General features: G+C 48.3%; 1 protein-coding gene across 3 annotated transcripts in view; it reads right to left on the bottom strand.

The window, feature by feature from the left end:
- Positions 1 to 7986: 7986 nt before the first annotated feature.
- The window catches only part of pik3c2a (phosphatidylinositol-4-phosphate 3-kinase, catalytic subunit type 2 alpha), a 141429-nt gene continuing 123086 nt past the window's right edge, over positions 7987 to 26329 (bottom strand). For all 3 annotated transcript variants that reach the window (XM_078414953.1, XM_078414954.1, XM_078414955.1), the window contains exons 27-34: positions 26166 to 26275; positions 25425 to 25632; positions 23369 to 23493; positions 22376 to 22493; positions 21205 to 21286; positions 16285 to 16394; positions 13740 to 13865; positions 7987 to 10964 (exon numbers count right to left, since the gene is read on the bottom strand). In XM_078414953.1, coding sequence (XP_078271079.1) covers positions 10782 to 10964; positions 13740 to 13865; positions 16285 to 16394; positions 21205 to 21286; positions 22376 to 22493; positions 23369 to 23493; positions 25425 to 25632; positions 26166 to 26275 — 1062 coding nt within the window. In that variant the 3' untranslated portion in view covers positions 7987 to 10781. The remainder of the gene's footprint in view (positions 10965 to 13739; positions 13866 to 16284; positions 16395 to 21204; positions 21287 to 22375; positions 22494 to 23368; positions 23494 to 25424; positions 25633 to 26165; positions 26276 to 26329) is intronic.

The following is a 26329-nucleotide window of genomic DNA, read 5'->3' as shown; positions in this document are numbered from 1 at the left end:
TGGACTATCTGAGTAGCTTCACTCTATGCCCACAAGAGAGTGCAGTTGCATTTTGTAGAGACTCTAGAAACCTGGAACAAAACAATGTCGTGTCACTCACTCTTCTCCCCTCTCCCATCGGGCGGGAGATACTCAAGTTTGAAACGGCACACCTCCAGATACAGGGACAGTTTATTCCCAGCTGTTATCAGGTAACTGAACAGTCCTCATTCGAGATAGACACAAAATGCTGGAGTAACTCAGCGGGTCAGGCAGCATCTCTGGAGAGAGGAATGGGTGATGTTTCGGGTCGAGACCCTTCTTCAGACTGAAGTCAGGGGAGGGGCCGGGACAAAGATAGGATGTAGTTGGAGACAGGAAGACAGTGGGAGAACTGGGAAGGGGAGGGGGAGAGAGGGCCAGAGGAACTATCTAAAGTTAGAGAAGTCAATGTTCATACCGCTGGGGTGTAAACTGCCCAAGGAAAATATGAGATGCTGTTCCTCCAATTTGCGCTGGGCCTCACTATGACAATGGAGAAGGTCCATGACAGAAAGATCAGAGTGGGAGTGGGAGTTGAAGTGCTGAGCCACCAAGAGATCAGGTTGGTTAAGGCGGACTGAGTGAAGGTGTTGAGCGAAACGATCGCTGAGCCTGCGTTTGGTCTCGCTGATGTAGAGAAGTTGACATCTGGAACAGCGGATACAATAGATAACAGATAACAGAACTTTATTGTCAATCGGTACAAATACCGAACGAAATTACAGCAGTCACAGAACACAACAAAAAAGAAAAGAACACAGGACACACGACCCCAACACAAACATCCATCACAGTGACTCCAAACACCCCCTCACTGTGATGGAAGGCAACAAAACTTCCACTCTCTTCCCCCCACGCCCACGGACAGGCAGCTCGACCCCTACCGACCGACACGCACAGCCCCCGCAAGGAGATGGAAGGCCCCGCGGGCGAGCTGCGCCCGCGGTCCGAGCCGCGCCGGCGATGTTAAGTCTAGCGGCCGAGCCGCGCCGGGCGATGGAAGGCCCCACGGCCGCGCTGCACCGGGCGCTGAACTGTTCCGCGGCCGAGCCGCACCGGGCGATGGAAGGCCCCGCGGCTGAGCCGCACCGAGCGCTGAAACGTCCCGCGGCCGTACCGGGCGATGGAAGGCCCCTCGGCCGAGCCGCGCTGGGCATTGTTAGGCCCCGCAGCCGAGCCACGCCGGCGGTTAAGTCCAGCAGCCGAGCCGCGCCGGGCGATGGAAGGCCCCGCGGCCGAGCTGCGCCCCGGGGAAGAGACCTAATAAAAGAAAGGTTTCCCCCACCCCACCACCTCCAGCCCCTCCCCACACATACACAGCCAAAAACAGAAACAAAAACCATCCCAACACCGACACACAAACAAAAAAAAAAGGAAAAAAGACAAACAGACTGCCAGCAAGTCGCAGCCGTTAGGCGCAGCCGTTAGGCGCAGTCACACGTGACGTTGAATGGAGGAGGTGCAGGTGAACCTGGAAAGACTGTTTGGGTCCTTGGATGGAGTCGAGGGGGGAGGTAAAGGGACAGGTGTTACACCTTCTTTAGACTCATTAGCTAGATTGTGTTCCAGACCTCCCATCTACCTCGTTGCACTCCAAAACTGCTTTGAGACTACAGACTGGGACATGTTCAAGCAGGCAGCAACATACAACAACACAACCAACATTCAGGAATACACAGAGACAGTTACAGGCTACATCACCAAATGCATTGATGATGTGACCCACACCAGAGCCATCACCATCCGGGCTAACCAGAAGCCATGGCTGACCGGGGAGGTCCATGGGCTGCTGAGGGTCCGCAATGTTGCCTTCAGAGAGGGTAATCCAGCTGGTCTCAGAGCAGCCAGGGCCAACCTTTCCAGTGGCATCAGGAAAGCCAAACAACACTACACCCGGCGTGTCACAGCCCACTTCAGTGACAGCAGAGACACACGGAGCCTGTGGAAGGGTATTAGGACTATCACGGACGACAAACTCTTACCACAGACCTGTGACAGTGACACTTCTCTCCTGAACGACCTCAACGGCTTTTTCGCACGCTTTGAAGCACAGAGCAACACACCTGCGCAGAAAACAACTCCCCCCCCCCAACGAACAGACTATTTGTCTGTCTCCAGGCAGTGTGAGGAGCACACTGTTAAGGATTAACACCTGGAAAGCTTCTGGACCCGACAACATTCCTGGTCATGCTAAAAGACTGCGCAGCTGAGCTCACAGATGTCCTCACAGACATCTTCAACATCTCCCTGAGCCAGGCTGTTGTTCCCTCGTGCTTCAAAGAAACCACCATCATACCTGTGCCCAAGAAGTCTTCTCCATCCTGCTTCAACGACTACCGCCCTGTAGCGCTGACTTCAACCATCATGAAGTGCTTCGAGAGGCTGGTCATGAAGCAGATCAGATCCAACCTCCCCCCCTCCCTGGACCCGTTTCAGTTTGCATATCGAGCTAAGCGGTCCACTGAGGATGCCATCTCCTCTGCTCTACACCCAGCCCTCACCCACTTGGACACTAAAAACTCATATGTTAGGATGCTGTTCATAGACTTTAGCTCAGCATTCAACACCATCATCCCCCAGCAGCTGGTTTGTAAACTAACAAATCTGGGCCTCAGCCCCCTTCTCTGCAACTGGCTGCTGGACTTCCTCACTGCCAGACCCCAGTCTGTACGGGTCGGCAGCAACACATCGGACACCATCACGCTGAGTACGGGTGCCCCACAAGGATGTGTGCTAAGCCCCCTGCTCTTCACCTTGCTGACCCACGACTGCACACCCACCTACAGCTCCAACCACTTCGTCAAGTTTGCGGATGACACAACAGTGGTGGGTCTCATCAGCAACAACGACGAGACCCACTACAGGAAGGAGGTGAACCAGCTGGCCGCGTGGTGCACAGACAACAATCTCTTCCTGAATGTGGAGAAAACAAAGGAGATTGTTGTCGACTTCAGGAGAACGCACACCCAACACCCCCACCCACTGACCATCAATGGTGCTGCTGTGGAGCAGGTGAGCAGCACCAAATTCCTGGGGGTGAACATCACCGAGGATCTCTCCTGGAGCAACAACACCACGTCCATCGCCAAGAAAGCCCAGCAGCGCCTCTACTTCCTCCGCAAACTGAAGAGAGCGGGAGCCCCCACACCCATCATGTACACTTTTTACCGAGGCGCCATCGAGAGCATCCTCAGCAGCTGCATCACTGTGTGGTTCGGAAGCTGCACAGCCTCCAGCCGTAAGACCCTGCAGCGCATAGTGAACACTGCTGAGAGGATCACTGGCGCCTCACTCCCAACACTCCTGGTCCTTTACACCACCCGCCTCACCCGCAAAGCATTGAGCATTGTGGGTGACCCGTCCCACCCCTCCAACAGCCTCTTCACCCTCCTGCCTTCAGGGAGAAGGTTTCGCAGCCTGAGGTCGAGCACCACCCGACTAAAAACAGTTTTTTCCACCAGGCTGTCAGGATGCTGAACTCTCTCCCCTCCCTTCCTCCTCTCTCCCCTGCCCCCATTGGATCTGGACTTTAACACCCCACACACACGCACATCCAGCACCAGACACTTTTTTTTAACGCTGCTATGGACAGGCTTTGCACTACTGTATTGTAATATATTCATCTTCATCTGAAGTCATTGAAGTGACTATATTTTATATTTTATATTGATTGTTGTTTGCTGTGCCTTTTTAATTTTAATTTTAACTTAATTTTATGCACTTTATTCCTCGGGATTGTGTGAAACGGTATTTCGATTTTCTGTCTGTGTAAACTAACTGAAAATTGACAATAAAGTTGACTTTGACTTTGACTTGAAGACCTTTGAACTAAATGTAATCGAACTTCAATGCTATATATTTATCTCTTTTGTACCCGTTGCCGTTTATGCTTGGACTGCAGATGGTAGGATTGTATAGCATTTGCACTGTACCTTGGAACGTGACAAAAATAAGGTAAGCTAAGCAAACTCAGCAGGTCAGGCAGCATCTCTGGAGAGAAGGAATAGGGGGGTTGCATGGCAGGCGAGGTCACCACCCCACGCAACACCTACTGGGGGACACGCTGTGTACTGCAGGCAATCACACAGTGCAGCTCTGTGATTAGTCTTTTTCTTCTATTTTATGTTTGGAATGACTTCTGTTGTGGACCAATTCGCCAGTCCTGATGAGAGGGTGTTGCAGTTGAATGTTGGGGCTGCACTTTGCTGCAGCTCGGCTTCCCCCGTCTTCTCCCATCAGCGCATCTCCGGCTCCATCCCGGCGCTCCGAGTGTCCCGCCACCTCTCCCCGTTCCTGCGTTCCTCGCTCCTCCCTGCTCTGCACCACGCCTCCTGTGGTTCTTCAGCCCCTCGCCGCTCCTGCTGGCCCTCCAGCTCCTTCTCCCCGTTCGCCATCTCCGTCAGCCGAGCTCAGTGTCCACTTGGCACTGGTTCAACACCTTGAGGCTGGAGCCGCCGAGCAGAGCCATGGCCTGGTCCTCCGCCTCGACTTCCAGCGCCCAGCCAAACTCTCGCTGCTGCTCGGCCTCCGCTGCCGATCGGCCCCTCCCCGGCTCCTCTTCCACGGGCTCGACACTCCGCTCCTCCTCGTCTTCCACCACCTCCTCCTCCAAGGCCGTCCCGTCCTTCCTCCCTGTGCCCTTCATCCTCAGGCGGGTCGTCGACCTCCAGCACTCGCTGCTTCTGCCCCTGCAGACCCTCCAGGCCCCTCGGCTTGGGTTCTTCCTGCCTCTCCTCTCCCAGCTCGCTCTACCCCGCCCTTTACTCCTCCTCCTCTTCTCCCGCTGGCAGCCCTCTGCTTCTTGGCCTTGCTCTCCTGCCTCTCCCTTCCCGGCTGCATTTCCCCTTCTCCCACCGGCTGGCCAGACGTCTTCCCAGCTGCTTCTTGCGTCCATGGCCTTGGCAGCCCTTCTCCCGGTTCCTCTTCCTCCGCCAGATCCTGCAGCTTCTTCCTCATTTTTTACAGCACAAAAATTGGCCATATTGGCGTTTTTTTTCAAGGTACCTGTTGCATGTGTTACTAATGTATGCTGGAAGCTGCCATGTATTCCAGGTGGCTTGAGCGACTCTGTGCGTCAGGCACTTTGACCTTACGTGCAATCCCCCTATGGGGGACCTCGATTCAGATTGATTGGAGTGGGGAAGGGAGAAAGCTGAGAGGGTGGGGAGAGTGCAGGAAGGATCACCTGAGTGGTAATGACGGCAGGTGGGGACATTGTGAGCCGGGGTGCCGGTAATTGGGTTAAATTAAATACTACAGAGGGAGGGGGGAGGGAGCATGAGAAAACCAAGTGGCAAGAATATCAGCAAAGTTCAAGGTTATTTTTGGCTCCTGCAAACATTCTGCCTTGTTATTCAGTTACAGGATGTAGGCATTGCTGGAAAGCAGAATAAGCTTGTTTCAGTTTTCCTTTGACTTGCATAGAAACATAGAAAATAGGTGCAGGAGGAGGCCATTTGGCCCTTCGAGCCAGCACCGCCATTCATTGTGATCATGGCTGATCATCCACAATCAGTAACCTGTGCCTGCCTTCTCCCTATATCCCTTGATTCCGCCTGCTCCTAGTGTAAGAAGTTATAATGACGACGAGTCGTTTAACTTCATATGAAGTTCTTTATTAGCCATAAACATTGGAGACTGCAGAGATAGAGCCCCACGCTCTCAATTGTTCTAATATCTTATCAATAAAGCTACGATCACGCATGCACCAGACACATTCCATAGGATGTCAGTCTGAAGACCCGGCCTGGATCAGGAAAATAATGACTGATCTACACTAGAGCTCTATCGAACTCTCTTTTAAATCCATCCAGTGACGTGGCCTCCACTGCCTTCCGTGGCAGAGAATTCCACAAATTCACAACTCTGGGTGAAAAAGTGTTTTTCTCATCTCAGTTTTAAATGGCCTCCCCTTTATTCTTCGACTGTGGCCCCTGGTTCTGGACTCCCCCAACATTGGGAACATTTTTCCTGCATCTAGCTTGTCTAGTCCTTTTTGTAATTTTATACATTTCTATAAGATCCGCTCTCATCCTTCTAAATTCCAGTGAATACAAGCCCAGTCTTTCCAATCTTTCTTCATATGACAGTCCGGCCATCCCAGGGATTAACTCGGAGTGCTGGCGACTTAGCGGGTCATGTAAGGGAATGAACGGCAATGTTTCGGGTCAGCACCTTTCTACTTCTTTCTGTTCCTGACCCAAAATGTAATGTGTCCAATGCCTTCATAGATGCTGCCCGACCAGAGTTCCTCCATCACTTGTGTTTTGTTCGAATGGCCTGGTCCTGGTACCTATTTTCTATGTTCAAGATTGCAGCATCTGCAGTCTTTTGCGTCTTCCTTTTGACTTACCCCTCCCAATTTTAGACCTTGCTCATTCTCATCTAAATACTGTCGTAGGGTCATTTAACACAGCCACAATCCCTTCAGCCCATCATATCCCTGCACACACTAATCCCGTTCACTAGCACCTGGTTCGTTATCTGTTAAATCCCACTGATGCAAATGGTCATTCAGTTCCTACTTAAAAGCGGACACCACCAGACTGAGGAACAGCCTCTTCCTCTCTTATCATGCTTCTGAATGGTCCTTCCATAAGCTAGGGCAGTCACAGTGGTGCAGCGGTAGAGTTGCTGCCTTACAGCGAATGCAGCGCCGGAGACCCGGGTTCCATCTCTACTACGGGTGCTGTCTGTACGGAGTTTGTACGTTCTCCCCGTGACCTGCGTGGGTTTTCTTCGAGATCTTCAGTTTCCTCCCACACTCCAAAGACGTACAGGTATGTAGGTTAATTGGCTTGGTAAATGCAAAAATTGTCCCTAGTGGGTGTAGGATAGTGTGAATGTGCGGGGATCGCTGGTCGGCCAAAAGGGCCTGTTTCCGCGCTGTATCTCTAAACTAAACTAAACTAGGGTACTGTCCCAATTCTCCAACCCACCTCATTGTTGATATTGGACTTTTTCTCGGGATGGGATATGCTACAATGCTGAGAAACCATATACTTCACTCTGGCATCTTTTCTCTTCCTTCCACCAGTTGTGCTTGTGTTTGGCATCATTGTATTCATGTGTAATATTATTGGACAAAAGCTTTTCACTCGATCTCCGCATATGTGATGATAATAAACCAAACCAAGCAAAACGTTGAGAGTACCTGCATCCATCTCTGTGATGTTCAGCTTCAAGAACAGCTTCTTGCCAACACCATCAGGCTCTTGAACACTGCACAACACTAACCTCATCTATCAACCTCTATGGACTGTCTTAATTTGCTCTATGGGTTTGTTTGCACTGGCATTGTGGTTAATTTATTAAATCTTTTTGAGTGTTATTTATTATGTATGCGTATTATGTTTACAGCCTGTAAAGCAAGTACCACAAGAAATTGTGGACGCAGCCCAGGCCATCACACAAACCAACCTCCCTTCCATTGACTCCATTTACACTTCACGCTGCCTCAGCAAGGCCAGCAGCATCATCAAGGACCAGTCTCACCCCAGACACTCCCTCTTCACCCCTCTCCCATCAGGCAAGTGTGAAAACGCACACCTCCAGATTCTTCCCAGCTGTCATCAGGCAACTGAACCATCCTCTCCCCAACTAGAGAGCGATCCTGAGCTACCAGCTGCCTCATTGGCGACCCTCGGACTCTCTTTAATCGGTCCTTACCTTGCACTAAACATTATTCCTTTTGTCCTGTATCTGCACACTGTGGATGACTTGATTGTGACCGTGTAGAGTTGTCCACTGACTGGATAACACGCAACAAAAGCCTTTCACTGTGCCTTGGTACACATGACAATACACTAAACAAAGTAAGATTTCAATTGTTCTGTTGATAGTACATATGACAATTAAACACTCTAGACAAGCTTGATCAGAGAATGGAACCACTTTCTTGGGTATCTATCCAATGTCGACAGGACATGAGCAGTCCAAGATAGAAAACACAAAACAATGCGAATCTTGAAATTGACTTTATTAAAAATAAGTATATTTAACAGTTGGAGTCACATTTAGTCCATTAGGATGTGGACAGGATTTGGATAGAAATACTGTACATCTTCACTCAGTCAAAGAGAAAGACATGATCAGGACATACATTTGGTTCTTCGATCTCATGGCTGAGTAGATCAGTCAAGGCAACATCTTTGCTCACCACCATGCTGTGTTTCGTCTCTAGTTACAGTTAATACAGCATAAGCATCAAGTGGCGGCAAGATTAAATGCCAGGCTTCCTGTCCCCAACACAAGTCACATGCAACATCTCATCGCCTCCCATTTAACAACGTCTTTGCAAAGGTTCATCGGAACTTCTCCACGGCGGCATAAGGAATGCATAGAGAGGCAGTTTATTACCATTTATTGCTTCAATTTAGCTTTACTCAAAGAATCCTAAATTCAACATAATGTAGTGAGAATAGTTATAGTTTCACCTTGCTGGTACTGAAGGCAGTTCAGTTGAAGCCACTCATTTGAAACTATCGTCAGCTGGGAAATTATAAACAGTTGTCTATTAAACTTAATGGTTATTTACTCACCTTCCGTAAGGGTGAAGATTGAGAATTTTTAAATGTTCAGGACAAGTTATTTACATTGAAATAGACTAGAGCAACTACATTTCATTTTGGCCATACAAAAATTATGTTTAATAAGTAATCTTGTGAGGCACTCAACTGGAAACGTTGAGCAAAGCACACAAACTATTTTCTTTTTTAAAAAACATCAGGTGCAACATGAAATGCTGCATCTTTTTCTCACCCGGTCAGGACCAATGTTTCTGTCAGAATCACAACTCAGATTAATATAAACATGCATTTTTCACCTCTGCTGTCTTGAAGTTGAAAGTAGTGTTTTTTGTGGAATATATGCAATCATTAAAAAATCTAACTTGAAAACTCAAGGTGATGTGAACACATTTGAAACTAAAATGTGCTATGCTGTTGATCGGAATTTAGTTGGTTAGAAACAACATTTAATAAATTGGCGACAGACACACGACATTTCCTTGGTGCAAACTAAGGCAATCAATGTTTGGGGAGGAGTGGGGGAAATCACCAAAAGCAGCTGTAAACCTCTAAGATTAACACAGTTGAAGCATGGAACCATTCTCCCCTCTTGATTCTGTCAACACTAAAGTCGGCAAGACACTTTAAAGAAACAAAATACTACTTGGTCAGTTTTGTGCAAATCTATCATCGAGAGGTTTGCGTGGTTACAGGGGGCAAAAGCAAGCTTGCAGCAAGTGTGGGCTTCTGCAGAGTTGTTTACAGGCCAGGGCCAATGTTTTATGACCAACGTTAGCCTTGCTGCAAGAAGAGATGAACTGAACTGTTCCCATCCGTCTTGGGGCCAAATCTTGCAAGCACACAGCAGCACAAAAGGCTGCCAAGGACTGGAGTTGAGTGGTTGGTACGTGTACTCAGGGGGCCAGGGCAGGCGGGGTGTGGTGTGGAGGTACAGCTACCCATTCTGCTGGCTGCAACACAAAGTGAAAGCACATCTGCCCCAGATGTTGCCCCTTCACTTGACACAGGCAGCTCTCAGCGAAGTCTCTCACACGTACTACTTTCATTCCGCTTCGCTCGGCGACTTGTTATCGCGCAGGGCGATTTTATTCTGGCGACATAATGATTTTCAGAACATCAGCCAAGTATGGTGTGTAATAAAGGAAGGTTTATAAAATAGCTACTAACGGTGGTGCCTTGTAAGAATTACAGCAGCAAAAATTCTTACAATAAAAATCTAACCACAGGCAAAACCTACTTGCATTCATATTTGATGTGCCTTTTCAATTTTACTATTTACTTCTCTGTACACGTCTAGTACTATAACACTAAAGCAAGAGAGGAAAATATATCAAGAACTTCACCTCATAGTTGATATCTGTTGAATTTTGCTATTAGCAATACTTATACATGTGAGTGCAAGGGCACAGAATCTCTCAGCTCACAATATTGGACCCAACTGCAAAGAGTAAGGAGTCTGTTTAATTCAGAACTTCACCCGTGTCCTTTGGCGTGCACTGTTCAGTTTCTCGGCAGCTTAAACCTCCACATAATTGTTGAGCAATAACCATGTCAGAGACCACGTGTGCTTGCGTGTGCTTGCGTGTGCTAGCCTTTCTTGCACCCATTCTGTTCGCTATTGCTTACTTTATTGTCCACCTGCAGTGGCCACAAAGCAAGTGGTATTAGCCACTCCAAACATGGAGAGTACACTACCGCCAACGACAGGACTCTTTCACAGAGCATCTGTGTATGAAACAGATATACCTAGGCTCAGGAACACATGCATCTTTTTGTTTTCAGCAGCTCAGCAGCATGAAATCACAGCAATTCATCTCCTCGTGACTGGTCTTACTCGCGCTGTTCCCTGGGAAACATATTGCATCTCTCAGTCAGCCAGGGAATTTAGCACCTTGACATTTAGTCAAGATTCTGGAGCGGAGAAAGACATGGTTTCACGTTGCCAAGAGTGAAGTGCTTCTGTCATTTCGTTTGGCACACTCAATTTCCCACCATCCACAAGTCAGAGAAACCAAAACAGAAAGGAAAGATATAAACTGAATGTGACATGAAGTGCATGCACTGGTTTTCTCTGCGATTGGCCCAGTGTGACGTGCATCAGCTGGGATTGCTGTCTGTCCACAGGGTCAAGTCTTTCAAGTAAATTGCAGGTGTCTGCTGGAGCCTCTCTCTGCCAATGGTCCTGCTTTCCCCCTAGCTGCTGCCGGGCGAGGTGGAGAGGGCAGTGGTCTGCTACCCACTGCACCCAGCAGTCAATTTGTACCAATTCACCGTCTCCACGCTCAAGTCAAACTTCTTCAGGTTTAATGTAATGCCACCAAGGTAAACGTTTTCACGCAAGGACTCTGCGCTTAAAACACTCAGTTGCAAATCCTTCTGATTCAGCGATTCTTTACTGTATCCACTGTACACCAACTGTGAGAGAGAAACAAAACAGGCATTCAGCACGACTCTGCATACTGTGCTCAGAGCAGTGGCACCACAACGAGAGGGTGAACCTTCCCAATGAAGACCCTTCAGCATCAGCTGAAAAACCTCCATGTGTGCATGTGTTTTCTTCAAATTAGACATCATGATTAGACCAGAAACAGAGTGTGGGAAACAGGCCATTTGGCCCACTGAGTCCGTACCAGCCAGTGATCACCCCGAACACCAGCACTATCCTATATGGCAGGGACCATTTACAGAAGCCAATTAAGATGTAAATCTGTGCGTATTTGGGATTCGAGGGCAAACCGGAGCACCCTGAGAAATCCCACACGGTCACAGGGAGAACATGCAACCTATGTAACCTATGCAACCTATGTAACCTATGCAACACACGCCACACACGCACACGCACACACACACCACCTGTAGTCAGGATCAACCCCGGGTCTGTGGAGCTGTGAGGCAGCAACTCTACCGCTGCGCCACCGTGCTGCCCATGTAAGATGTGATTCCAGTACAGTTGTAACGATGCCCAAGTTCAGTATTCCTGTGTAAAGCTTGGTCAGACAGTCTGTTTGCATGTCCCCTGTGGAAGTGAGGGATTCCTCTAGTGCCCTCCCATATCTCAAAGGTAGGCAGGTTGAGGGTAATTGGCCTCTATAAATTTCCCCTGATGTGTCAGGAATAGACCTGAAAGTGGGCTAATGTAGAACTTGTGTGAATGGGTTAGTGGAACACGGTGGGCTGAAGGAACGGTTTCCACGCTGTATCTTTTACAAATCATTTACTTGGGAGAGAATTGTTTGAACCACAAACTGGTATTTGACAAATAAGGAAAAGGGATTGGCACAACTGAGTTTAGTTTGGAGATACGACAGGGAATGTTGGTAGTTTCGACATACAAAGTGAAAACAGGCCCTTCGGCCCATCGAGTCCATGGTGACCATGGATCACACGTTCACACTGGTTCTATGTTATGCCACTTTATCATCCACTCCCTGCACACCAGGAACAATTTACAGAGGGATAATTCACCTACAAACTCTCATTTCTGCAGGATGTGGGAGGAAACCAGAGCACCCGGAGGAACCCCATGCAGTCACAGGGAGAACGTGCAAACACCACACAGACAGCACCCGAGGTCGGGATCGCACCTGGGTCTCCGGCGCTGTGAGGCAGCAGCTCTACCCGCTGCGCCACTGTGGGATCAGAAGTTACCAACTGGTTCACTACCAGTATAAAGCAAGGAAAAACCCCTAGCTTAACTTTTGGTACAGCAACTACTCCAGAACTAATGCAGAGGCCAAAGGTTTCCCCTCCGGCAGACAAGATAATGTAAAGATGTACTCATTACTTTCAGGCAGCTTCTGTGCCTCTACAGGGCACAGCGTTTTTCACAATGAGGGAAGGGTAAGGTCTTGTACCAGTCACTTATCTTCAGTGAAATCCTCCTCCTTGCACAAATCCATCAGAGATTCTGTATGTCATCCGCATTTATTATTACTGCTATTTAAAGGGGCAGCACATGGTACAGCGGTAGAGTCCCTGCCTCACAGCCAGCATCCACCCTGACTACGGGCACTCTGTACAGTCTGTACGTTCTCCCTGTGACCGTGTGGGTTTTCTCTGGGTGCTCCTGTTTAGTCAGAGAGAGAAACAGCATGGAAATAGGCCCTTTGGCCCAACTTGCCCACATCGTCCAACATGTCCCAGCTACACTAGTCCCACCTGCCTGCGTTTGGTCCATATCCCTCCAAACTTGTCCTATCCATGTACCTGTCTAACTGTTTCTTACATGTTTGGATAGACCCTGCCTCAACCACCTCCTCTGGCAGCTTGTTCCATACACCCACCACCCTTTGTGTGAAAAAGTTACCCCTCAGATTCCTATTAAATCTTTTCCCCTTTACCTTAAACCTATGTCCTCTGGTCCTCGATTCACCTACTCTGGGCAAAAGACTCTGTGCATCTACCCGATCTACTCCTCTCATGATTTTATACACCTCTATAAGATCTCCCCTCAGCCTCCTGCGCTCCAAGAAATAGAGACCCAGCCTACTCAACCTCTCCCTATCGCTCACACCCTCTAGTCCTGGCAACATCCTCGTAAATCTTCTTTGTATCCTTTCCAGCTTGACAACATTTTCCCTGTAACATGGTGCCTAGAACTGAACACAATACTCAAAATGGGATCTCACCAATGTCTTATACAACTGCAAACATGACCTACCAGCTTCTATACTCAATACTGACTGATGAAGGCCAATGTGCCAAATGCCTTTTTGACCACCCTATCTACCTGTGACTCCACCTTCAAGGAACCATGCACCTGCCCTCCTAGATCCCTCTGCTCTACAACGCTACCCAGAGGCCTACCATTCACTGTGTAGGTCCTGCCCATGTGATAATTCCAGTAATACTTTCTCTGTATTAAATTCCATCAACTATTCCTCAACCCACCTGGCCAATCGATCAAGGTCCTGCTGCAAGTTCTCACAACCATCTGCCCATGCAAGTGCCAGTTTGCAGGTTAATTGACTTTATGTAAATTGTCCCTGGCGTGTAGGATAGAACTATCTAGTGTGAACGGGTGATTGTTGGTCAGCTGAAGGGCCTGTTTTCACGCTGTATCTCTGAAACAAAACTATTCTTCAGAATCCATCCGCTTGGTCAAAACATAAGCTTTCTCAAAGGGATTCCAAGTTAAAGCCACAAACCAACACTAGATGTTCTAATGGACTAAATGCTGACAATACTCACCATTTCATTGTAGGTCGGGTTTTGTGTTTTCCTTGACACCTTTGTTTTGTGCTTGGTTACTTTGTGTGGATCAGGAATCAAATAAGTTTTGACGTAAGGATTTGGGTCTGCCCCGTCCTCAGTAACCTAGAGTCAAAATATGAAATAATGTTTTGAACAACAAATAACCCAAGAACAATGCTAAGTGTTTATTCAGTTAAAAAAACTGACATCACACGCCTACTAGGACACCACATCGTGTGTTTCTGGTAAGATAACCTGAATTGGACTTGTTGGACAAACTTGGACTGTTTTCTCTGGAAGTTCAGAGGTTGAGGGGAGACCATTATGAAAGGGATAGATAGGGTAGACACTCAGAACCTTTTCCCCCAGGGTGGATATTTTAGTTTAGTTTAGAGATACAGCGCGGAAACTGGCCCTTTCGGCCCACCGGGTCCATGCCGACCAGCAATCCCCGCACATAAACACGATTTACCCACTAGGGACAATTTTTCTATTTACCAAGCCAATTAACCTACAAACCTGTACGTCTTTGGTGTGTGGGAGAAAACCGAAGAACTCGGAGAAAACCCACGCAGGTCACAGGGAGAACGTACAAACTCCGTACAGACAGTGCTTGTAGTCAGGATCGAACCTGAGTCTCCGGTGCTGCATTCGTAGTAAGGCAGCAATTCTACCGCTGTGCCACCGTGCCACCGTGCCGCCCTTATGTTGAAGGCTAGAGGGTATAGGTTAGGGGTAAGAGGGACAGAGTTTCAAGGAGATGTGCAGGGCAAGGGCTTTTTATAGAGGTGATGAGTTACAGGAACGCACTGCCAGAGGTGTTGGAGGTAGATTTCCAGTGGTGTTTAGGAGACTTTTAGATAAGCACATGCAGGGAACGGAGGGCTGTGGATTATGTGCAGGCAGAGGAGATTAGTGTAACAGCATCATGTTCGGCACGGACATTGTGGGACGAAGGGCCTATTCTGTCCTGTACTGCTCCCCGTTCTGATTACCAAGGTTTAACCTTTTTGCATTATTTCGAAAGGCAGTAACAGAGAAAAACCAAGAATTCTTGTGTTAGATAAAGGTGTCGAGGAGAGAAATAAAGAAAGTAGTGAGAAGGGGAGGATGCACATAAGGTGAGAGAGAAACGTGTGTTGGAATGGCAGGCAGCTCAAAGGTTCAACGGTCTTTTATTGTCACATGTACATTTAAGGTACAGTGAAACACGGTTTACCATACAGTCATACCAGAAAAAGCAACAAGACACACAACTACATAAAAGTTAACATAAACTTCCACCACAGTGGATTCCCCACATTCCTCAGTGTGATGGAAGGCAATAAAGTCTAATCGTTTTCCCTCTTTATTTTCCCGCGGTCGGGGCAGTCGAACCACCCATAGTCGGGGTGATCGAAGCCCCTGCGGCCCGGAGCTCCCGAAGTCGGTCCCTAACCAGGGACCGAGACCTCCACAATGTTAAAGTCCGCAGGCTCCCGTGGTTGGAGCTCCGAGGTTGATTCCCAGCATGACCGCCAACTCCACGATGCAGTGCGGACAGAGATACGATATGGAAAAAATCGCATCTCCGTCGAGGTAAGAGATTAAAAAAAGCTTCCCCAACCCCCCACATAATACAAAGCTAAAGAACAGTAAAACATACATTTACCAACAGACCAAAAAACAACAAAGAAAGAAAAGGACAAGACAGATTGTTGGCGAGGCAGCCATTACGGCGCCACCCGGTGGTGAGAGTGTGGGAGTTGATAGAGGGGGGGTCACTGGGAGAAAGCAAAGATACTAGAGGAACAAGATGGACCACTCCGTTGAAATCGCGTATACTGAACTGTACACCGCCATTTTAGTAGGCAAAACCCGCCGTTCGCTATGCCTCTCGCAGTGTAATCAGTGTTTTGGGGTAACAGTATACAATTAAAATGCAGAATATATCTCATCTATCAATTCACAGATTTTCGTTATTTTTCTTTTTAAATGTTTCTGCAAGTTTCTGCCTACTAAAATGGTGCCATGACATACTACAGTTTTTAGGGTCGAGTGGTCTATCTTGTTCCTCTAGTATCTTTGGTAGAAAGTGCAGACAAGAGAGGGGTGAGAGAGCAACTGGACAAAGGGGGGGTGGGGTCTTACCTTCCGCGCCCTCTAGGTCGGCAGCAACAGTCACCCTCCCCTCAGGGAAATAATGGCTGATGATGACCTTGCAAGGAAAGGGACGACGGTCATGGGCTTTTGTGGCCAACTGCAGCCTGGACTGTAAAATGGCGCCAAGATGGCGACTCATGCACATGGACTCAGTGGGCTATTCTGTACACTCCGTACTGACCAGGGGGAATGTGTTTATGCATGGGGATAGTCTTGCCGACCAGTTTGCAAAGTATTTCACTGTACCTGGCCCATGTGATGATAAAGAAACCATTGACCATTGGGAAAGGCCAATTTCCAACCTCGATTTGGTGAAATCTACGGGACACTGACTCGGCAGTTGTACATAAATCCAGGAGTGGGCTGGACAGTCAAAGCATCGAGCATCATTGTCACTTACCAAGTCTCGAATGTGCATGACCATGATGAATAGAGTGCTGTTCCTGTAGGAAATGGACAGTTTAACTTCTCCACCCACTTGGCCCGTGGGAGCTGATGCTACCACTATTTCTGTGCAGACAAAAATGTTAAAAGTTTTTTAATTACCCAGAGGGAAAGTACACAGTGAATCATTAAACATTAACTGGAGAGAAGGGTGACGTTGAGCCGAGACCCTTCTTCAGACCTGAACAAGGGTCTCAACCCGAAACGTCACCCATCCCTCCTCTCCAGAGATGCTGCCTGTCCCACTGAGTAACTCCAGCATTTTGTGTCTATCTTCCATGTTCATAAGTTCATAAGAGCAGAATTAGGCCATTCGGCCTGTCAAGTCTACTACGCCATTCAGTCATGACAGATCTATCTCTCCTTCCTAACCCCATTCTCCTGCCTTCTCCCATTACCCCTGACACCCGTACTAATCAAGAATTTATCTATCTCTGCCCTAAAAATATCAATCGACGGCCTCCACAGCCGTGTGTGGCAATGAATGCCACAGATTTACCACAAATGTAAACCAGCATCTGCAGTTTCTTCCTAAACATTCCATTTAGTTTAATTTAGAGTTACAGGGTGGAAACAGGCTAACGCACCGACCAGCAATCACCCTGTACACGAGCACTGGCCTACACAGACAACTCTTACCCAAACCAATTAACCTACAAACCTGCACATCTTTGGAATCTCGTTGTACCCCTGTGCAATGACAATAAAGATATATTGTATTGTATTGAATGTGGGAGTAAACTGGAGCACCCAGAGAAAACCCACGCGTCACAGGGAAAACGTACAACCCCCATACATACAGCACCCATAGTCAGGATCAAAACCGGGTCTCAGGCACCGTAAGGCAGCAACTCTACCGCTGCGCCACCGTGCCGCCCAAAGTCAATGATATCTGCCCCAAATCAACTTCTGCCTCAAATTCACTTTAATCAGAATGATATTTTGAAGTAATCTTTAATCAACAGTCCAAACTTGGAATGCTCCAAATTCTCTCTAACTTGCTCAGGCAAAAGGGGGCAGACGAGCAGACAGAGGGGGGGGGGGGGGTCCCCTGGGCAGAGCAAGGATGTGCAACAGAGCAACAGGGGAAAGGCAGCCACAAAACCTACTCCTGATCATCACACAGCCTGTAATAAAAAGGAACTGCAGATGCTGGTTTATACCAGAGATGGACACACAATGCTGGAGTAACTCAGCGGGTCAGAGGCACCTCTGGTGAAAATGGACAGGTGATGTTTCGGATCGGAATTAAAGAATTTTAGACAAGAAATTTAGTTCAAAGAAGGGACCTGACCTGAAACTTCATCGATCCATGTTCTGCAGAGATACTGCCTGACGCGCTAAGTTACATGTAACATCTCCAAGTTTGCGGATGACACAAAGCTGGGTGGCAGTGTGAGCTGCGAGGAGGATGTAATGAGGCTGCAGGGTGACTTGGACAGGTTGGGTGAATGAGCAGATACATGGCAGATGCAATACAATGGGGATAAATATGAGGTTATCCACTTTGACGGCAAGAACAGGAAGGCAGATTATTATCTGAATGGTGTCAGATTAGGAAAAGATGCAGCGAGACCTGGGTGTCCTTGTACGAGACCTGGGTGCCCTTGTCACTGAAAGTAAGCATGCAGGTACAGCAGGCAGTGAAGAAAGCTAATGGCATATTTGCCTTCATAGCGAGAAGATTTGAGTATAAGAGCAAGGAGGTCCTACTGCAGTTGTACAAGGCCCTGGTGAGACCGCACCTGGAGTATTGTGTGCAGTTTTTGTCTCCTAGTTTGAGGAAGGCCATTATTGCTATTGAGGGAGTGCAGTATAGGTTCACCAGATTAATTTCCGGGATGGCAGAATTGACATATGATGAAAGAATGGATTGACTGGGCTTATCTTCACTGGAATTTAGATGAGAGGGGGCTCTTATAGAAACATATAAGATTATTAAGGCTAAATGCAGGAAAAATGTTCCCGGTGTTGGGGGAGTCCAGAACCAGAGGGTCACAGTTTAAGAATAAGGGGTAGGTCATCTAGGACTGAGATGAGAAAAAACTTTTTCACCCAGAGTTGTGAATCTGTGGTATTCTCTGCCACAGAAGGCAGTGGAGGCCGATTCACAGGATGTATTAAAGAGAGAGTTAGATATAGCTTTGAGGGCTAACGAAATCAAGGGATATGAGGAAAAAGCAGAAACGAGGTACTGATTCTGGATGAGGAGCCATGATCATATTGAATAGCAGAGCTGGCACAAGGCCAACTTGGCAAATTAGTCTAATCTTTAATCCTGATTATTGTTGTACTTCGTGGTCCGGTATCTGTTGTACCTTTGTTGAGACTCTGGACGGACCACAAGTACATGTGTTTAAAAAGGTTATAATGCTGGAGCTTAAATCCAGGCTGTTTATTCCATGGCCACCTGGAACCAGAGTGGCTACCTAATCACCTCATTCTCTTATATAGACATTACTACACAGGCAAACAAAGTAGTCCTTGTGATACAACAAAGTAGTCCCTGCAATATCACAACATGCCCCTTGTCTTATATAAAATCTTTGTTTTGTCTACTTTTTTTTTCTTCTCTTTATCTTTCTGGGGCTAAAATATATTTAACAAACAAAACTAAAACACAATTGCTTTTTGCGCCTTCATGGTGGTCACTCCTCAGCGGGTGGTCACTCATCTCCGGGTGGTCACCCATCTCCGGGTGGTCACCCATCTCCGGGTGGTCACCCATCTCCGGGTGGTCACTCATCTCCGGGTGGTCACTCCTCAGCGGGTGGTCACTCATCTGCGGGTGGTCACTCCTCAGCGGGTGGTCACCTATCTCCGGGTGGTCACTCATCTCCGGGTGGTCACTCCTCAGCGGGTGGTCACTCCTCAGCGGGTGGTCACTCATCTCCGGGTGGTCACTCACTCATCTCCGGGTGGTCACTCCTCAGCGGGTGGTCACCCATCTCCGGGTGGTCACTCACTCATCGCCAGGTGGTCACTCATCGCCGGGTGGTCACTCATCGCCGGGTGGTCACTCATCGCCGGGTGGTCACTCATCGCCGGGTGGTCACTCATCGCCGGGTGGTCACTCATCGCCGGGTGGTCACTCATCCCCGGGTGGTCACTCACTCATCGCCAGGTGGTCACTCATCGCCGGGTGGTCACTCATCGCCGGGTGGTCACTCATCGCCGGGTGGTCACTCATCGCCGGGTGGTCACTCATCGCCGGGTGGTCACTCATCGCCGGGTGGTCAGCGCGGGTGGTCACTCATGTCCGGGTGGTCACTCCTCTCCGGGTGGTCACTCATCCCCGGGTGGTCACTCATCTCCGGGTGGTCACTCCTCTCCGGGTGGTCACTCCTCTCCGGGTGGTCACTCATCTCCGGGTGGTCACATGTCCGAGAAGCAGTGGCAGGTTTCTGAGCGTGAGCCTGCACAGGTGCTGGGGCACGATGTGGGCCTTCACACACCTCCCCCAGCAGCTTGCAGCGTCATGTCGGCAGCTCGGCGCTGACTTCTCATCAGGTAATTATACATACATACATTGGGCCTGTCGAGAAGCAATCCGAGCGTCCCTTACCGAGCTGGAAACTTTTTTTTCCTTTAGGGCTCTATTTCTTTTTTTTTTAACTTGTTAACCTTTTTGCTTGTTTTTTTTCTTCTTGCTACCCTTTTTAGGCTAATCACCTAACCGCTGCCACCATGTTGTACTTCGTGGTCTGGTATCTGTTGTACCTTTGTTGAGACTCTGGACGGACCACAAGTACACGTGCTTAAAAGGTTATAATGCTGGAGCTTAAATCCAGGCTGTTTATTCCACAGCCACCTGGAACCAGAGTGGCCACCTAATCACCTCATTCTCTTATATAGACATTACTACACAGGCATACAAATTAGTCCTTGTGATAGAACAAAGTAGTCCCTGCAATATCACAACAATTATGAACCCACTTTTACATCTATCATGCAAAGTCCAATTTCTTTATTTCGGACAAAAAGCTGCTCAATATCAGAACATCTCAGAGCAAATTCAACAACTGAATAATTACTGAGAGATTAGTTGAGTTTATTATTGTCAATTGTATCGAGGTACAGTGAAAAGCTTTTGTTTGTGAGCTATCCAGTCAGATGAAATACTATACATGATTATAATCAAGCCGTCCACAGAGTACAGATACAGGGTACAACAGTTAGTGGAAGATTGGGGTCGGAACAAAGATAGTTCAAAGGTCTCCAATGAGGTAGATGGGAGGTCAGGGCCGTACTCCAATGTGAGAGGACGGTTCAGTTGCCTGATCACAGATTTCACCTCTATAATCTACACTAACCCAGGAGTGGCGTCTGGTTCGGAGGTTTGCAAGAAACCTGTGTCTTTTCATACAAATCTAGATTGCAAATTGGATTTCAAGAAACACCAAGTAGTTTAACAGGTTGTAACACATCAGTTGGTAACAAGCCGTATGGAATTTCACAATAAAAATATATAAGTTGAGGCTTGTTACGTTACTACATAGAGCACCCACAAACATTAACATTTACATGGGTATCGGGTCATGGGGAGAAGATTATCTTTTCTTTCGTCAGAGGAATTTCTTTAGTCAGAGCGTAGTGAATCTGCGGAATTCTTTGCCACAGAAGGCTGTGGAGGCCACGTCAGTGGACATATTTAAGGCAGAGATAGATAGATTCATGATTAGTACGGGTGTCAGAGGTTATGGGGAAAAGGCAGGCGAATGGGGGTGAGGGGGAAAGATATATCAGCCATGATTGAATGGCAGAGTAGACTTGATGGGCCGAATGGTCTAATTCTGCTGCAATTACTTATGAAGACTCTCATAAGCAGACGACAAAACAATGACGTTCCAGCTACATAGAATGTTATTCACAATACCTGAAGGCTTGACGATTCCATCTATTCCCTCCGCCTTTTCATCCCGACTTAGTGGGTGGAAAAAGGTGTAGATGAGATCACACTGAAAAAGATAAATGGGTTTGTAGGTTTAGGTTTATTTTCATCAGGTGTACAGAGGTACAGCGACAAGCTTTGTTTTACAAGCTGTCCAATAAAACCAGATCATACTGTCTCATCATGCCAAACTAAGTACAATCGGTAGAACAGAGAGGTTTGAAAGAGCTGGGTGATTGTATCGGATGATGGTGGTTACTCCTCTGGGACCGGCACACAGAGTCACAGTCACAGAGAGTCACAGGGCACAGAGAGTCACAGTCACAGAGAGTCACAGTCACAGAGTCACAGTCACAGAGAGTCACAGTCACAGAGAGTCACAGTCACACAGAGAGTCACAGTCACACAGAGAGTCACAGTCACACAGAGTCACAGTCACAGAGAGTCACAGTCACAGCGCACAGAGAGTCACAGTCACAGAGAGTCACAGTCACAGAGAGTCACAGTCACAGAGAGTCACAGTCACAGAGAGTCACAGTCACACAGAGTCACTGTGCTCCAGCATCGTTGTACTTTAATTTGACAGCCTTTTTAGGAACAGGCCCTTCGGCCCACTGAGTCCACGCCGACCATCGATCACCTGTTCACACTAGTTCTATGTTATCCCACTTTCTCATCCACTCCCTACACACTAGGGGGTATTTACAGAAGTCAGTTAACCTACAAACCCAAACATCTTTGGGATGTGGGAGGAAACCGGAGCACCCGGAGGGAACCCACAGGGAGAATGAGCTAACTCTCGAGGCCAGGATCGAAGCAGGTCTCGAGAACTGCACGTCATAATTCAGAACAAAACTTAATTGACCATTTTAGGAGCAAGAGTGCGGGGAGAAAAAAAATATCAGTCAGTCTGAAGGAGGGTCCCGACCTGAAACGTCACCTATCCATGTTCTCCACAGATGCTGCCTGACCCCCTGAGTTACTCCAGCACTCTGTGAAACGTCACCTGCCATGTTCTCCACAGATGCTGCCTGAGCCGCTGCATTCTACAGCACTTTGATTATTCTGCAGTTACTCGTATCTCCTGCTTACTACGCCCAGACTGCTGTTGGGTGTGAGAGCGTTGCTCGTGATCCCCATCCCACACTGCCCTTACATCAGCCACTTCAGACGAGCTGCTCATCAGACACTGCACATAATTGTTCAGCTCCACCTTCCTCTTGGAGGCCACGTCCTTGATGTGTGTTCGCCCAAGGACCACTTTGTTGGGGAAGCTGGGAAATAAAACACAAAGATTCAATGTTACTTTGTTGTCATGTGTACCCGGCTGCAGTGAAATGCTCTGTCCTGCACATAACCCTAATTTGAGGAAGGTCATCCTTGCTATTGAGGCAGTGCAGCGTAGGTTCACCAGGTTAATCCCCGGGATGGCGGGACTGTCATATGAGGAAAGATTGGAAAGACTGGGCTTGTATTCAATGGAATTTAGAAGGATGAGAGGGGATCTTATAGAAACATATAAAATTATAAAAGAACTGGACAAGCTGGGTGCAGGAGAAATGTTCCCAATGTTGGGGAAGTCCAGAACCAGGGGCCAGAGTTGAAGAATAAAGGGGTAGGCCGTTTAAAACTGAGATGAGAAGAAACGTTTTCACCCAGAGAGTTGTAAATTTGTGGAATTCTCTGCCACAGAAGGCAGTGGAAGCCAATTCACTGGATGGATTTAAAAGAGAGTTAGATAGAGCTCTTGGGGCTAGTGGAATCAAGGGATATGGGGAGAAGGCAGGCATGGGTTATTGATTGTAGATGATCAGCCATGATCACAATGAATGGCGGTGCTGGCTCGAAGGGCCAAGTGGCCTCCTCCTGCACCTATTTTCTATGTTTCTATGTTTTAACCCGGTAAAATCATACAGCAGACTTCACCTAAGCAGTGTACCACATTGCAGCGTTTCTGGCGCTGACAAAGCTACAAAACGTTAATCGGGAGGCCTTACCTTCTGCTCTTCAACCAGGCCTGCCACCCCACGGGGCAGCAGCCCCCCCACCCCCCCCTTCGATCTCGACGCCTCCTCCCCCCAAGGCAAGTGTTAAACTGCCGTAAACAAGTTGATGACTATTGAAGATCCTGTGTGTGCATTGCACCTACCCTGGCAGCTTCCACAGTGGGAAGAGGATGCCCAGCTTGTTGTGTAGCTCCTGGAATTCATCAAAGGTTCTGAAGATGAACACTGGAGCGATCTGCCCGTCCCGCACGATCCTCACCACATAGATCTGCAAGTAAGAGGGAGAGTCATAGTCACACAGTACGGAAACAGGCCTGCTCACCCACGCCAACCAACATGCCCCATCACGGAAACAGGCGTGTTTACCCACGCCAACCAACATGCCCCATCACGGAAACAGGCCTGCTCACCCACGCCAACCAACATGCCCCATCACGGAAACAGGCGTGTTCACCCACGCCAACCAACATGCCCCATCACGGAAACAGGCCTGCTCACCCACGCCAACCAACATGCCCCATCACGGAAACAGGCGTGTTCACCCACGCCAACCAACATGCCCCATCACGGAAACAGGCGTGTTCACCCACGCCAACCAACATGCCCCATCACGGAAACAGGCCTGTTCACCCACGCCAACCAACATGCCCCATCACGGAAACAAGCGTGTTCACCCACGCCAACCAACATGCCCCAGCACGGAAACAGGCCTGCTCACTCACGCCAACCAACATGCCCCATCACGGAAACAAGCGTGTTCACCCACGCCAACCAACATGCCCCATCACGGAAACATGCGTGTTCACCCACGCCAACCAACATGCCCCAGCACGGAAACAGGCCTGCTCACTCACGCCAACCAACATGCCCCATCACGGAGCCAGGCGTGTTCACCCATGCAAACCAACATGCCCCATCACGGAAACAAGCGTGTTCACCCACGCCAACCAACATGCCCCATCTAAGCTAGTCCGATCGGCCCACGTTTGACCCATGACCCTCTAAACCTTTCCTATCCATGTACCTGTCTAACTGTTTTTTGAAATTAATTAATTCATAAAATTAATTTGCCAAATTCATTGCAGATGTCAACTTTATTATAGTGGTCAAAATTATGACCATTACTCCCAAGTACCTGTCCAAGTGCCCTTTACCTGCCTCAACTACCTCCTCTGGCAGCTCGTTCCATATATCCACCACCCTCCGAGTGAAAAAGGTCCCCTGAGGTTCCTATTAAATCTTCCCCCTCTCACCTTAAACCTCTGGTTCATGATTCCCCTAAAGGACACCAAGTGATAATTAACTCAGAGGCCCAGGCAACATCTCTGGAGAGCATGGATAGGTGATGTTTCACAGAGTGCTGGAGTAACTCAGTGGGTCAGGCAGCATCTCTGGAGAACATGGATAGGTGACGTTTCACAGAGTGCTGGAGTAACTCAGCGGGTCAGGCAGCATCTGTGGGGAACATGGATAGGTGACGTTTCACAGAGTGCTGGAGCAACTCAGCGGGTCAGGCAACATCTCTGGAGAGCATGGATGGGTGACATTTTGGCTCGAGACCATTCAGACTTTGATTTATCTTCCTTAACCAAAAGACTGTGCATTCACCCTATCTACTCCCCTCATGCAGTGAAATGGGTGGAGGGAGAAACGTGGACAGATAGAAATGTAAATCAGCCATGATCTATGATGGACACAAAATGCTGGAGTAACTTAACGGGTCAGGCAGCATCTCTGGAGAGAAGGAATGGTCAATGGCGGACCAGACTCGATGGGTCGAAAGGCCAAACTCTACTCCTATGTTTTATGGTCTATTATGGACGTACGCTTTTACGAATACCACCAATATTATGCCTCATCAGGACATGGTACACTGTTTAGTTTAGTTTAGTTTAGTTTAGAGATACAGCGCGGAAACAGGCCCTTTCGGCCCACCAGGTCCGCGCCGACCAGCGATCCCCGCACACTAACACTATCCTACACCCACTAGGGACCATTTTTACATTTACCAAGCCAATTAACCTACAAAACTCTTCGTCTTTGGAGTGTCTGGGGGAAATCACGTCTAGCTGTCAAGTATAGATTCTGTTCTGAAGATGCTACTCTGTTGTATTCCACAGGACTGAACGATCGAAGATTGACTGCAGCTCACAGCAGCATTGATAGAGGCCACAGCTACTGAAGCGGCCTTGTACTTACGTAGTATTTGTCAGGGTTGTAGCGCTTCTGGTAGCTGTAGACAGTCACCTCTTTGATGTGCCCGTCCTGCTTCAGCGAGTAGGTTTTGGGAGAGAAGGTGAGGATGGCTTGCTCGTTGGAGGGCAGCCCGGAAAAGCGCAGCTGAGCCAAGTTGTGGATGAGGAAGTTAAACTTGGTGGCCATACTGCCCAAGCTCGACTCAATCAGCCTGACCGAGGAAAGGGCATCAAAGAACATCATTACATGGCATCTATTGCTTTAGTGCTCAGTGTACAAGTAAACAGTTCTGTCGACTCTCGAGTCTTGCCTCTACTCTGAGCTATTCAATATGAGCCAAATACTGCAACTGACTGATTCATAATTCATTTGGGGTGGCACAGTGGTGCAGCGGTAGAGTTACTGCTTCACGGCACCAGTGACCCTGGTTCGATCCTGACACTCGGTGCTTTCTGTACAGAGTGTTTACCTTCTCTCTGTGGCCACAAGGGGTTTTCTCCGGGTGCTCTGGTTTCCTCCCACACTTTTCTCCAGTGAGAAAACCCATGCAGTCGGTCACAGGGAGAACATGCAAACTCCATACGGACAGCACCCCAGGTCAGGATCGAACCTGGGTCTCTGGCGCTGTGAGGCAGCAACTCTACAAGCATTGGGAAATAATCTTGAACTGGAACTAGGATCAGAATGGTCACTGCAGGCTCGTACTGTTTGAGTTTGGAGAGTGTGTGGGGTTCACATCTTTACCTGGTGAAAAAAATAGTGGCTTCGGCATCAGTGGTCTGGGGCTGCAGGGCATCTTGCACGTACTTTAGATCCTGGATGTTGGTGAGCTCTGGTAACCCAGAAGACAGCATCTGGAAGTAAAAGTCAGGGTTAATACACGGTAAACACCAGCAGAGAGCCATCAC

This window comes from Rhinoraja longicauda, chromosome 18 (genome assembly GCF_053455715.1).
Source record: "Rhinoraja longicauda isolate Sanriku21f chromosome 18, sRhiLon1.1, whole genome shotgun sequence".
NCBI classification, from domain to species: Eukaryota; Metazoa; Chordata; class Chondrichthyes; order Rajiformes; family Arhynchobatidae; genus Rhinoraja; species Rhinoraja longicauda.
Note: the sequence above shows the minus strand (reverse complement) of the source record. Positions and strands in the feature narration are given on the sequence as shown.